Source organism: Miscanthus floridulus, chromosome 17, assembly GCF_019320115.1.
Source record: "Miscanthus floridulus cultivar M001 chromosome 17, ASM1932011v1, whole genome shotgun sequence".
Taxonomy (NCBI): domain Eukaryota; kingdom Viridiplantae; phylum Streptophyta; class Magnoliopsida; order Poales; family Poaceae; genus Miscanthus; species Miscanthus floridulus.
The window spans coordinates 18744640-18758228 of record NC_089596.1 but is presented as its reverse complement, the minus strand read 5'-3'; the positions used below and the strand labels follow the sequence as shown (position 1 = coordinate 18758228).

The 13589-nt window shown below is 45.6% G+C and overlaps 1 protein-coding gene across 1 annotated transcript; it reads right to left on the bottom strand.

Annotated features, from left to right (window-relative positions):
* Positions 1-5730: 5730 nt before the first annotated feature.
* Positions 5731-6984, bottom strand: LOC136515338 (uncharacterized). Its single transcript, XM_066508962.1, has 3 exons — positions 6769-6984; positions 6226-6681; positions 5731-6108 (listed from the first exon to the last, which is right to left on the bottom strand). Exons 1-3 carry the CDS (start codon positions 6982-6984, stop codon positions 5731-5733), a joined length of 1050 nt encoding a protein of 349 aa, XP_066365059.1.
* Between the last annotated feature and the right edge of the window lie 6605 nt (positions 6985-13589).

Genomic DNA, 13589 nt, shown 5'->3' with positions numbered 1-13589 from the left:
GTTCTAGTGCCGCCCTACGACTACTCGAGGCTGGAGATCATACGGCAGGCTATGCAAACACCGTTGCAGATACTACTACGAGTTCAAAAGCTATCGCCGCCGTCGTCATCAACGATACATCAGTCGTGCAGAGCAAGTTCTATGTGAAATTTTGTATGCAGTATACGTGCTGGGATGGGGTCAAATGCTACTGCTGCGACAACAGGCCGAATGACGATTGTTACAGCACCAGGGACCAGTGCTTGGCTGGCTGCCCAGCGTGCAATCCTAAGTGCCCGCCGCGCTCAACATTTCCGATGAAACCTGCAACGATGAATGTTACCTTGTAAAACACACAGTACTGATGAATAACAATATATATAACAGTTTTTTTTCAGCCCTTTATTCAGTCGCATATTTATTTAAACTGTCGTGGTCTGCTTAGATCGTATTTTGCGTTTTCTGTATTCCTTTTATTCTGTGAATTACAAAGAGCAAAAGCTCTTTGTGGCTGGCCGCACACCACGTTCACGACGTGTCCATCCCGGCGTCCGCGATGTTCATCCAGAACCAATCGCCCAGGTACGTGTACGAGCTATTCTCGCCGCCACTACCTCCTATGTGCACAGCGACCATAAATCAGTGCTCGTGCACATGCAGATACTATCGGAGACCGGCTCTTTGCCAAGTGCCAAGTGGTTTGCCGAGTGTTATTTTTTAGGCACTCGGCAAAGACGTCTTTGCCAAGTGTTTTTTTTGACACTCGGCAAAGAAGCTCTTTGCCGAGTGTTTTTTTTGACACTCGGCAAAGAAGCTTCTTTGCCGAGTGTTTTTTTTTACACTCGGTAAAGAAGCTCTTTGTCGAGTGTTTTTTTACACTCGGCAAAGAAAATTTCAAAGCACATTTTAAAGCAGTAAATTAATTCAAATGAAAAAATTTTCAACTACAAAGTTGTATAACTCATCAAGACGTACAATGTTTGTTTTGGTCTTTTCTTCATATGACAAAGTGAGAGTAAATTTGTTCACAAATCTAACATATCTCTCTTGTAGTATAAAACTATAAGAGAGATATATAAGATTTATGAACAATGTTAGAACGACCATGTCGGATAAATAGATGACTAAACAACCAAAATAAAGTATATCTCGAAAAGTTATAAAACTTTGTAATTGGCAACCTTTTGATTTGAAATCATCTTGTCATGCAAAACTGTGTTTGAATTTCAGAAATTTAAAATTCAAACTTTTTGCCGAGTGCTTTTTTTGACACTCGGCAAAAAAGTTTCTCTGCCGAGTGTTTTTTTTACACTCGGCAAAGAAGCTTCTTTGCCGAGTGTTTTTTTTGACACTCGACAAAGAAGCTTATTTGCCAAGTGTTTTTTTTGACACTCGGCAAAGAAGCTCTTTGCCGAGTGTTTTTTTTACACTCGGCAAAGAAAATTTCAAAGCATATTTTGAAGCAGTAAATTAATTCAAATGAAAAAAATTTCAACTGCAAAGTTGTATAACTCATCAAGACGTACAATGTTTGTTTTGGTCTTTTCTTCATATGACAAAGTGAAAGTAAATTTGTTCACAAATCTAACATATCTCTCTTGTAGTTTATGAAACTACAAGAGAGATGTATAAGATTTATGAACAATGTTAGAACGACCATGTCGGATGAACAGATGACTAAACAACCAAAATAAACTTTGTATATCTTGAAAAGTTATGAAACTTTGTAATTGGCAACTTTTTGATTTGAAATCATCTTGTCATGCAAAACTGTGTTTGAATTTCAAAAATTTAAAATTCAAACTTTTTAAACGACCTCGGATGGAAAAACAACCAAAATAAACTCGGTAGATCTCGAAAAGTTATGAAACATTGTAGTTGACAACTTTTTGATTTGAAATCATCTTGTCATGCAAAACTGTGTTTGAATTTCAAAATTTTAAAATTTAAACTTTTCAAACGACCTCAGATGGAAAAACAACCAAAATAAACTCTGTAGATCTCGAAAAGTTATGAAACATTGTAGTTGGCAACTTTTTTATTTGAAATCATCTTGTTATGCAAAACTGCGTTTGAATTTCAAAATTTTGAAATTCAAATTTTATAAACGACCTTGGATGGAAAAACTTCCTAAACTAAAAGTGTAGATCTCGAAAAATTATAAAACTTTGTAGTTTACAACTTTTTTATTTGAATTCGTTTAGGGCCTCAAACAAGCAATTTACACTCGGTTTATTATAATATGTTGGGAACTAAAACGGAATCCAGACACAAGTGACAGTGTGGTGTAGTGGTAGAGGAGGTTCGCGCGCAGGGGGAGGTCGTGGGTTCGAATCCCTGGGTGGGCGCTGGCCGGTGAGGGCCTCCACCGATTAAAAAAAAATTCCATTTTTTTCCCATTTTTTTGGGTTTTTTTTTGGGTTCCAACTTTGCCGAGTGTTGAGCACTCGGCAAAGGCTTTGCTGAGTGCCCGACAAAAAACACTCGACAAAGACACCTTTGCCGACCCATTTTTTGCCAAGTGTCATTTGCCGAGTGCAGCACTCGGCAAAGCCTTTGCCAAGTGCAAATTGGGCTTTGCCGAGTGCCCCTGGCACTCGGCAAAGCCACTGAGCCCGGTAGTGAGAACTAACTGAATGACAAAACAACTAACTGAATGGATAAACATGCATGCATCTACTAACTAAAATGTGCACAAGGTTTACTAACAAATCTCCTCCTAAACCTTGCGCACACTCTGTACATCAATGACCCCAAGCCTAGAACGAAGTTTCACAGAACTGCTCACGTCCCAGGGCCTTTGTCAAAATGTTAGCCAACTGATCTTTAGTCCCAATGGACTCAACTGTAACCCTGTTCTCCTCGACGCATTCACGGATGAAATGGTATCTAACATCAATGTGCTTGCTGCGATCATGAAAAACTAGGTTCTTACTCAGTTGGATGGCCGACTGACTATCAATCTTCAGGTTGATGATGCTGGTCTTCTTGTCTTGGAGCTCTGCCAGAAGCTACGCCAACCAAATTCCCTGGCAGGCTACAATAGTTGCTGCAATGTACTCAGCCTCACATGAAGATAGTGCCACCACCTTCTGCTTTTGAGACTGCCAGGTGATTACGTTTCTGCCAAGAAAGAATAGGACGCCAGAAGTACTCTTTCTTGTATCAATGTCTTCGGCAAGGTCACTGTCACTATAACCTTCCAACTGCGCCTCCTTCTTCCTCTGATAATGGCAACCAAAATGAAGAGTCCCTGCAATGTACCTCAGTACTCTCTTCACTGCCACCATATGTTCAGTGGTAGGATTCTCCATGAATCTGCTTATGTAACCCACTAAATATGCCAAATCTGGCCTTGAGTTCACCAAATAGCGCAGAGAACCAACAATGGACCTGTATTGAGTAGCATCAATAGTAGGGGCAGAACTCGACTTACTCAGCTTCAACCTAGGCTCTATTGGTGTGTTGCTTGGATTGCAGCCTGGTAGACCAACACCTTCTAAGATCTTTGCTGCATATGCTCTCTGGCTTATAGTGATCCCCATCTCAGATTGTACCACCTCCAAGCCGAGGTAGTACTTCAGTAGCCCCATATCACTCATCTGGAACATGCTCTTCATCTCCAGCTTGAACTTGTCAATGTCAGAGTGGTTGCCACCAGTGATCACAAGATCGTCGACGTAGACTCCAACCACAAGACGTCGTGCTCCCTGGCCGCGTAGGTACATAGCATGCTCGGAGGTGCTCCTAGAGAACCCAAGCTTGAGCAACGAGGCGTCTAGCTTGGAGTACCAGGCACATGGGGCTTGGCAAAGACCATAGAGCACCTTGATCAGGTGGAGCACCTTGTGTTCATGCCCCTTGAGCACGAACCCAGGGGGCTGCTCTACGTAGACATCCTCTAGCAGCTCGCCATCGAGAAACGCCGACTTGACATCCATGTGGTGCAGTTACCAGCCCTCGCTCACGGCATAGGCCAGCAGTAACTGCACAGATTCTAGCTGCGCCACCGGTGTGAAGACCTCGTCGAAATCCATCCCTTGGCGTTGCACGTACCCCTTTGCGACAAGCCTGGCTTTGAACTTGGTGACGAGCCTAGCTTCATCACGCTTCGTCTTGTAGACCCACTTGAGGCCGATTGGACACACCCCTGGTGGTGGGTCAACGAGCCTCCAAGTGTCATTCGCCTCAATAGAGGTGAACTCATCGAGCATGGCGTGGTGCCTAGTTCTCATGATCCAGCGCCTCCTTGAACTATGTCGGCTCGGCCTCGCTTACCAATAGCTGCAGATCCTCCATCTACCGTGCGGCGAAACCTGGCGATGTGACTGGCCCGAGCACATTGTTGATGTCATGGTACCGAAGTGGGGTGTCGTTGTTGTGGTCCGCATCCAACATCTGCGATACATCGGCACCTGGTGGCGACACGAACTCCACTGAGTCTATGTTCTGCAGTGGGAGTGTGCTCGGCGTCATGCTCCTAGTGCCTTGCACTGGTGAGGCGTGGGCCAATGATGCTCCAGGCGTCATGCTCCCTGTGCCATGAGCCAGTGGAGCGTGGACTGATGACACTGGTGAGGCCGAAAGTGTAGCAGTTGCTTTGGCCGATGAAGTCATGCTCGATGTCATTGTCGTGGTGGTCGATTCGGGCAATGGCAGGTGTTCAATGACAAAGTCGTCCACCTCACTACGCTGGCCCTAGGTCCAAAGCCACTGCGCCACCTCCTCGAACACCAGGTCACGGCTGACATGCACGCACTAGGTCACCGGGTCATACACCCGATATGCCTAGGAGCCAGATTCATTGCCGATAAAGATGGTACGCCTGCTCCTGTCGTCGAGCTTCTTCAAGTTTGGCGTTGTTACCTTCATGTGTGCGATGCAGCCGAACGTGCGCAGGTGTTGAATGCTAGGGACATTGCCAGTCCAGAGCTCATAGGGAGTCTTGCCACCCACGCTCTTGGACGAGGATCGGTTGAGCAGATAGACGACCATGGTGACCGCCTCGCCCCAGAATTCGCTCGGAAGCCCCTTTGCCTTTAGCATGCTCTGGGCGGTCCCGACCATGGACTGGTTGCGGTGCTCAATGATGCCGTTTTGTTGAGGGGAGTACGGTGCCGTCAACTCGCCATGAAGTCCCAGCTTGGTGAAGTACTGCTCAAAGTCTTTCACTAGGAATTCTCCTCCTCTGTTCGTGCGGAGTGCACGAACCAGCTTGCCCAACTTGCGTTCCGTGGCTGCCTGGATGCGCTTGATCGCCGCGGGCGCAGCATCCTTGCTGGGAAGCAGAGACAACCACATGTACCAAGAGCAGTCATCGACGAGTAGGAGAAAATACCGATTTCCACTTAGTGTTGGCGGAGTGATAGGTCCACAGAGGTCACCGTGGAGTAGCTGCAACACCTCCGATGAGCGCCCAAGGGTGTGCTATAGGAACGGGGACCACCAGTGCTTGTCGGCTAGGTAGGCTTCACACACCTGCTCCACCTGGGTGAGTAGGGGCAGGCCGCAGACAAGGCCATCCCTGCCCATCTTGCGCAATGCGACGAAGTGGAGGTGGCCGAAGCGGGCGTGCCACACCCAGGCTTCCTTGTCGCCCTGCGCTGCCAGGTAGACCAGCCGTGCGATGTCGATGTCGAGCATGTAGAGCCAGCCTAGGTTGTGGTGAATCTTGGCAAGGAGTCGCCGCTCCTCGTCATGAACCCGCATCACGCCATCTTCCACCAGCACTTGGTACCCGATCTCATCGAGCTAGCCGACGGAGATGATGTTGGCGGTGAGGCAGGGCAGGTAGTAGACGTTGGCAATGGCATGGTGCTCGCCATTCTTGCAGGACAGCAGGATGGTGCCGATCCCCTCGATACGAGCGGTGGAGCCATCCCCGAACCGAACGAAGCCGGTGACGTAGGCGTCGAGGCTAGAGAATGCCGCTCGTGCCCTGGACATGTGGTTTGACATGCCTGTGTCTAGGACCCATCGCTTCGGGTCCCGGTCACCGGATTTGTTGAAGGCGGCGAACACCTTGCTCTCGGTGAAGTGGAGCTGGCTGTCGTTGTCGCGGATCGATAGGGGAATCGACGGAGTTGTAGCCGGTGGCGGCACTGCGGAATGAGGACTAACCCTCTCCTCCTGGATGGTACTAAGTACGAGAAGCAAAGTGGGCTCATCATCCTGGGCTACGTGGGCCTGCTCCACCTTCTTCTTACTTCAACAATCCTTGGCCCAATGGCCCTTTTCCCCGCAGGCCTTGCACGCATCGTTGGTAATGGTTTGGCCCAAGTTCGAGCCAGCCCATGAGTCACTGCCGCTGTCGGTGCCGTGACCGCGGCCTCTTCCCCAACATTTGCCATGGCCGCTGGAGCTCGATCCGCCATGGCTGGAGTCCTTATCCCGCTTCCTGTAGTGCTCCAGCCACTGCTCCTCCACGAGCAGTAGTTTGCCAGCAACGTCCTGGGCCAGCGATGGTTCATCGTCGGTCGCCACCTTGAGCCACCCAGTGACCTCCTCGATGGAGAGTGTGTCGATGTTGAGAATGGTCTCGATGGAAACTACGAGCTGCTTGTACCTTGGTCGAGCGACGTAGAGGTACTTGGCCACCACCTTTGGCTCCGGCTCCGAGTCGCCGAGGATCGCTAGCCTCTGCACGATGTTGGAGAGGTGCAGGGCAAAGTACTCGATGGACTCCCCATCGTAGAACGTGATCTGCTCATACTCAGCACAGAGACTCTATGCCGTCAACTTCCTCATGCGCTCGTCATCGATGCGCATCGAACAGATCGCCTCCCATGCCTCCTTGGCTGATGGCTTGGTCGCCAGGGTGGGCACCATCTCCTGGGGCACGCTGGAGCAGATCGCATCTAGCACGGAATGGTCATCGTGGAAGTTGACGTCGTTGTCCTCAACTGCTTCCCAGAGGTGACGAGCCTGCATCTTCAACTTCATCAGCAGTGACCATGAATCATAGTTCGTCTTGGTCAGCTGTGGCCAGTTGCCTGAGGCTGCCATCTCCCGGATCACGTGCTCGACAATGACTTCCCGTGGGCGCCACGTTCTCGGACGGCGGGCGTCGTGGGTCCATGAACGGCGCGATGGCGAGCGACTTGGAGACAGCGTGCGCGGTGGAGTCTTGTTGTCGGAGCCACTGCCCTTCTCCTTCGTGCCCGCCAGCGGTGGCGAACAGCCTCGACGCTTCAGCGACATCATGGCGGCGCGCTAGGCCCTCTCTCACAGCTCTAATGCTAATTGTTAGCTCTGAACCAGTGTTCCTGACGCTGGGCGAGCTCGCGATGACAATCTCAGGAACACAGAAACTCAAGAACACTTGGAACTCAGGTTTTGGTGCTGCGCAACCCACTGTAGCATTTTCTGTATTCCTTTTATTCTGTGAATTACAAAGAGCAAAAGCTCTTGGTGCCTAGCCGCACACCATGTTCATGATGTGTCCATCCCCATGTCCATGATGTTCATCCAGAACCAATTGCCCAGGTACATGCACGAGCTATTCTCGCTGCCACTACCTCCTATGTGCACGGCAACCACAAATCATTGCTCATGCGCATGCAGAACTAACTGAATGACAAAACAACTAATTGAATGGATAAACATGCATGCATCTACTAACTAAAATGTGCACAAGGTTTACTAACAACACACACATATATATCATAATCTCAGGATCATAAGGCGATTTTAAAGACGTCTCAAAATGATGTGTGTCTTCTTTGTGTAACATCAATATGATTTTTTTCATACGAATAAGATAGTCCCCCTCACACTATGGAATGCATCATCAGTATGGTGTGTCTTCTTTGCAACAAATCATCACATAAGAAGCTCTATTTGCATCGGGGATGATGGCTCTCATGCTGAGAGCTCCCACGCGCCCCTCCCTGGCTCCGGCGCCTACCCGCCCCACCTCAGTGAAAGCTCTAGCTTGGTTTTGGTGAATTGATGAAACCCTAAGTGCTAACCTAGTTTATCAAGTGATCATAAGATAGGTAGCACACTTCAAGTGGAGAAGCTAATGAAGATCATAACATGACAATGGTGATGGCATGGCGATGATCAAGGGCTTAAACTTCAAAGAAGAAAGAGAAAAATAAAAAGCTCAAGGCAAAGGTATAATTTGTAGGAGCTATTTTGTTTTGGTGATCAAGACACTTAGAGAGTGTGATCATATTTAGGTTTGATAGTCGTACTATTAAGAGGAGTGAAACTCATATCAGAATGCGGTTATCAAAGTGCCACTAGATGCTCTAACTCATTGCATATGCATTTAGGATCTAGTGGAGTGCTAACGCCCTTGAAAATGTTTGTGAAAATATGCTAACACATGTGCATGAGGTGATACACTTAGTGGTTAGCACAATTGAGTAAGGGTGAAGAAGACAGAGGAGATGCCAGCGTCGATCCAGTGACCGGACGCTGGATCTGAATGCACCGGACGCTGACTGCCTGTGTCCGGTCACGCTGACCTGGCAGTACAGTAACTAGGGTACTCCACCGGACACTGGGCTGTGTCTGGTCGAGGAAAAACAGATTTGGACCCTTACTGTACTCGACTGGACGCTGAGGCTCCAGGGTCCGATCAGTTTTGCCGGAGCGTCCAGTCGGCACTTAGCCATTGTGATCTGATGATTTAGTTTTAACTCAGAGTGACACGTGGCATAAATCAGTGGACCGGACACTGGGTCCAGGGTCCGATCAGTATGACCAGTGCGTCCGGTCAGAGCGCAGTGTGCCCAGTAAAGGGGTATAACAGCTCTATTTTGTGGGGACTTCTATTTAAGCCCCATGGCTGGCTATGGCTCACATCTTTGGCCATTTTCATTGACATAGCAACCTTGTAAGCTTAGCCAAAGCCCTCCCACTCATCTCCATCATTGATTCATCATCATAGTGAGATTGGGAGTGATCCAAGTGCATTGCTTGAGTGATTGCATCTAGAGGCACTTGGTGTTCGTGTTTCGCTGTGGATTTTGCTTGTTACTTGTGGTGGTTGCTGCCACCTAGATGGCTTAGAGTAGCGAGGATCGTTGAGCGGAGGTGGTGATTATCTCTGGCTCTGATCGTGGTGATTGTGAGGGGTTCTTGACCTTTCCCCGGTGGAGCGCCAAAAGGTACTCTAGTGGATTGCTCGTGGCTTATGTGATCCTCATCTTGTGTTGGTTGTGCGGCACCCTATTGAGGGTTTGGTGTGTGATACCAATTAGCGCGTGAACCTCTAAGTGAGTGAATCGTCATAACGAGGACTAGCTTGCCGGCAAGCAAGTGAACCTCGGTAAAAAATCATTGTGTTCATCCTATGATTCCGAGGTGATTGGTCTATATTGTAATTCTCTCTTGTGATTGATTGGCTTCTTTTTCTACACGATGGTATAACCTTCTTGATCACTCTCTTTACATTACTGCAAACTAGTTGTCAAGCTCTTTAGTGTAACTAGTTGTAAGAGCTTGTTTGCTTGGTTGGTGTGGCTCTTTAGTTAGACTTTGAGAGCACACTAACATAGGATAGTGTCTTTGCTATTGTGTGGATAGACACTATCTAAACTAGAATTGTGGTAGGTGGCTTGCATTTTGAGTAGGCTAGCACAACACTTGCTTCGCCTCATAATTGTCTAACCCTTTTGTTGAGTGTTGTTGTAGAAATTTTTATTAGGCTATTCACCCCCTCTCTAGCCATTAGGACCTTTTAAGTGGTATCAGAGCTGAGGTCACCGTTATTTGAGGCTTAACAACCTTCGGTGTTAAAATGGCTCAAATCAACAACACCAAGAAGCCACCCCAATTTGATGGCTCAAATTATCCCTATTAGAAGGCTAAGATGACAACATATATCAAGTCAATCAATAGGAAGATTTGGAAGGTGGTAGAAACAAAAATTGAGATAGAAGAGGAAGAGGCTCCCACCGCCGCTGAAGAATTGCTACTCCAAAACAATGACATTGCTCTTAGTGCCATCCATGATGCTTTGGATGAGAGAACATTTGAGCAAATCAAGAACATTGTGAGAGCTCATGAGGCATGGAAGAAATTGGAAGAATCATTTGAGAGCACCAAGGCAATCAAGGGTGTAAAGGCATACATTCTCAAGGATAAATTTGCTAGTTTCAAGATGAAGGAAGATGAGAGTGTGCCAGACATGTTCCATCGGATGGAAGTGATTGTAAATAATCTCAAGGCACTTGGTGAGAAGATAGAGGACAAGGAATTCTCAAATAAGTTCTTAAGATGCTTACCCTTAAGATTTGGTATATTGGTCACTATTCTAGTGAGGTCCGGTTTGGATACAATGACACCAAATCAAATCTTGGGAGATATCATGACCGATGATGCTTATAGAGATGATGATGGGAAGGAAGAAAAGAGGGAGAAGAAAGATGAGAAGAAGGACGACAAGAAGAAGAGCGTGGCATTCAAAGCCACATCATCCAAGGGAAAAGCCAAGCAAGAAACATCAAGTGAAGAAGATGAATCTTGGGATGATGATGATGATGAGAAGATGGCTCTCTTTGTCAAAAGATTTGGCAAGTTCATGGTGAAGAAGGGCTACCGTGCAAGAAGAAAGAAGTCTTCATCCAAGAACAAAGATGAGTCAAGAAGGTGCTTCAAGTGTGGAAGCAAAGATCATCTTGTTGCTCAATGCCCATATAATAGCGACAATGATGATGACAACAAGAAGAACAAGAAGGAAAAGAAAGAAAAAAAGGACAAGATGGCATTTAAGAAGAAGAAGGGTGGTTCATATGTAGTCACTTGGGATAGTGATGCATCCTCAAGTGATGATGATGATAGTGATGATGACAAGACCACCAAGAAGAAGGTGTTTGCTAGCATTGCAATCAATGAGAAGCCTTCTCTCTTTGACTCTCCATCATGCTTCATGGCTAAGGCCACAAAGGTACAATCTTGTGATGATGGAAGTGATGAGGAATATGATAATGAACATGAAAATGAAAATGATAGTGATAGTGATAATGATGAACCTACTAAGGATGAATTATTTGACATGCTAGAAGATGCTAAAGAACACTTTGACATTAAGAGAAGGGAATGCAAGAGCTTGAATAAGGAGGTAAAAGCCCTTAAGCAAGCCCTTGATGAGCTCAAAGCAACTCATGAGAAGCTAGAGGAAGCCCATGAGAAGCTTGGCAAGGCTCACAAAAAGCTTGAAAAAACTCATTCCACTTTGCTTAATGAACAAGATAAAAAGAAGCATGTTGAAACTTGTGATGTAGGTTTAACTTATGATATAATTGATACATCACTATCTATGCCTATCATTGTTGCTACTACTAACCCTTCTTGTAGCACTTCCACTTCTACCTCATCTAGTAGTGATGGTCTCACTTGTGATGCCTCACTAGTGGTTGAGAATGAGAACCTCAAGAAGGAGGTCACTAAGCTCACTCACACCTTAGCTAAGGCTTATGGTGGTGAGGACCGCTTGCTTATGTGCTTGGGTAGCCAAAGAGCTTCTCTCTACAAAGAGAGATTGGGCTATACCCCCAAGAAAGGCAAGGCGGCCTTTGCTACTCACAAAACTAGTTTTGTGAAGAACAATGGTCGGTTTTGCACTAGTTGCAAGCAAGTTGGTCACAAAGAGCAAGAATGCAAAAACAAGAGCAAAAATGCTAATGTATCCTCCATTAAGCTTGATTCTTCCTATATGCTTATTAAGGGTACAAATGGTGTAAAGGCTAAGTTCATTGGCAAACCATGGATGGGCTCAAAGAAGAAAGCCATTTGGGTGCCAAAGAGTCTAGTGACTAACCTTCAAGAACCCAAGCAAGTTTGGGTACCTAAAAAGAATTGATATCCTTTTGTAGGTCAATTACAAAGCCGGAGGAAGGCATTGGGTTCTTGATAGTGGGTGCACTCAACACATGACCGGTGATGCAAGAATGTTCAACTCAATCAACACCAATGGCAATGATGGTTATGATAGTATCACATTTGGTGACAATGGCAAAGGCAAGGTCAAAGGGCTTGGTAAGATTGCAATATCCAATGACATGAGCATATCCAATGTGTTGCTAGTAGAGAGCTTGAACTTCAATTTGCTACCCGTAGCTCAATTGTGTGATCTTGGATTCAAATGCATATTTGGGGTAGATGATGTAGAGATCATAAGTGTAGATGGCTCTAACTTGATCTTCAAAGGCTTTAGATATGAGAATCTATACTTAGTTGATTTCAATGCTAGTGAAGCTAGATTATCTACATGCTTGTTCACTAAGTCTAGCATGGGTTGGTTATAGCATAGAAGGCTTGGTCATGTTGGAATGAAACAATTGAATAGATTGGTTAAGCATGACTTAGTTAACGGCTTGAAAGATGTTGTGTTTGAAAAGGATAAGCTTTGTAGCTCTTGTCAAGCCGACAAACAAGATGAAAACACCCACCCTAAGAAAAGCATGATGAGCACTAGTAAAGCATTTGAGTTATTGCACATGGATTTGTTTGGGCCAACATAATACACTAGTATCGGTGGAAACAAATATGGCTTTGTGATAGTGGATGACTACACTAGATACACATGGGTATTCTTTCTAGTGGACAAAAGTGATGTATTTACAACATTCAAATCATTTGTCAAAGGCATTCACAATGAGTTTGAAACAACCATCAAGAGAGTTAGAAGTGACAATGGTAGTGAGTTCAAGAACACTAGAATTGATGAGTTGTGTGATGAATTTGGAATTAGACATCAATTCTTGGCCAAATACACTCCACAATCAAATGGCCTTGTTGAGAGGAAGAATAGAACACTCATTGATATGGCAAGGTCTATGCTTAGTGAGTACAATGTGAGTCAATCTTTTTGGGCCAAAGCTATCAACACGGCTTGCTATTGTAGCAACCACCTCTATTGTCACCCATTGAAAGAGAAGACACCATATGAACTCTTGAATGGTAGAAAGCCCAACATTGCATATTTTCGGGTCTTTGGTTGCAAATGCTATATCTTGAAGAAAGGCACTAGATTGGGCAAGTTTGACAAGAAATGTGATGAAGGATTCCTACTTGGTTACTCCACTACAAGCAAAGCATATAGAGTTTGGAATTTGGATAGCGGTACTCTTGAGGAAGTTCATGATGTTGAATTTGATGAAACCAAGGGTTCACAAGTAGAGAATGAGAACTTAGAAGATGTTAGAGGCATTCAACTTTCAAATGCCATGAAGAACATGGAAATTGATGAATTGAGGCCTAGGCAAGTGAATGATGATGAAGATGATCAAGTGCAAGTGCTCTCCAACTTAAATGTGCAAGATGATACAAATCAAATTAGTGCAAGTGGATCTCATGACAATGAACAAGATCAAGTGGCTAGTACATCATCTCAACAAAATGATCAAGCAAGTGCAAGCAATCAAGTTCCAATCCTCCAACCAACCAATGTTGCAAGAGATTATCCTTTGGACACTATAATTGGAGATATTTCAAGAGGTGTACAAACAAGATCAAGATTGGCATCATTTTATGAACACTTCTCATTTGTGTCATCCATTGAACTAAAGAAGATAGATGAAGCTTTGAAGGATGTTGATTGGGTGAATGCTATGCATCAAGAATTGAACAACTTCACAAGAAATCAAGTATGAGAA

Coding starts and splice junctions, on each gene's coding strand:
- LOC136515338 (XM_066508962.1), bottom strand. CDS start 6,984: ATGGCAGCCTCAGGCAACTGGCCACAGCTGACCAAGACGAACTATGAT. Junction 6,682..6,768: donor CCAAGCCATCAGCCAAGGAG/GCATGGGAGGCG, acceptor GAGTATGAGCAG/ATCACGTTCTACGATGGGGA. Junction 6,109..6,225: donor TTACCAACGATGCGTGCAAG/GCCTGCGGGGAA, acceptor AGTACCATCCAG/GAGGAGAGGGTTAGTCCTCA.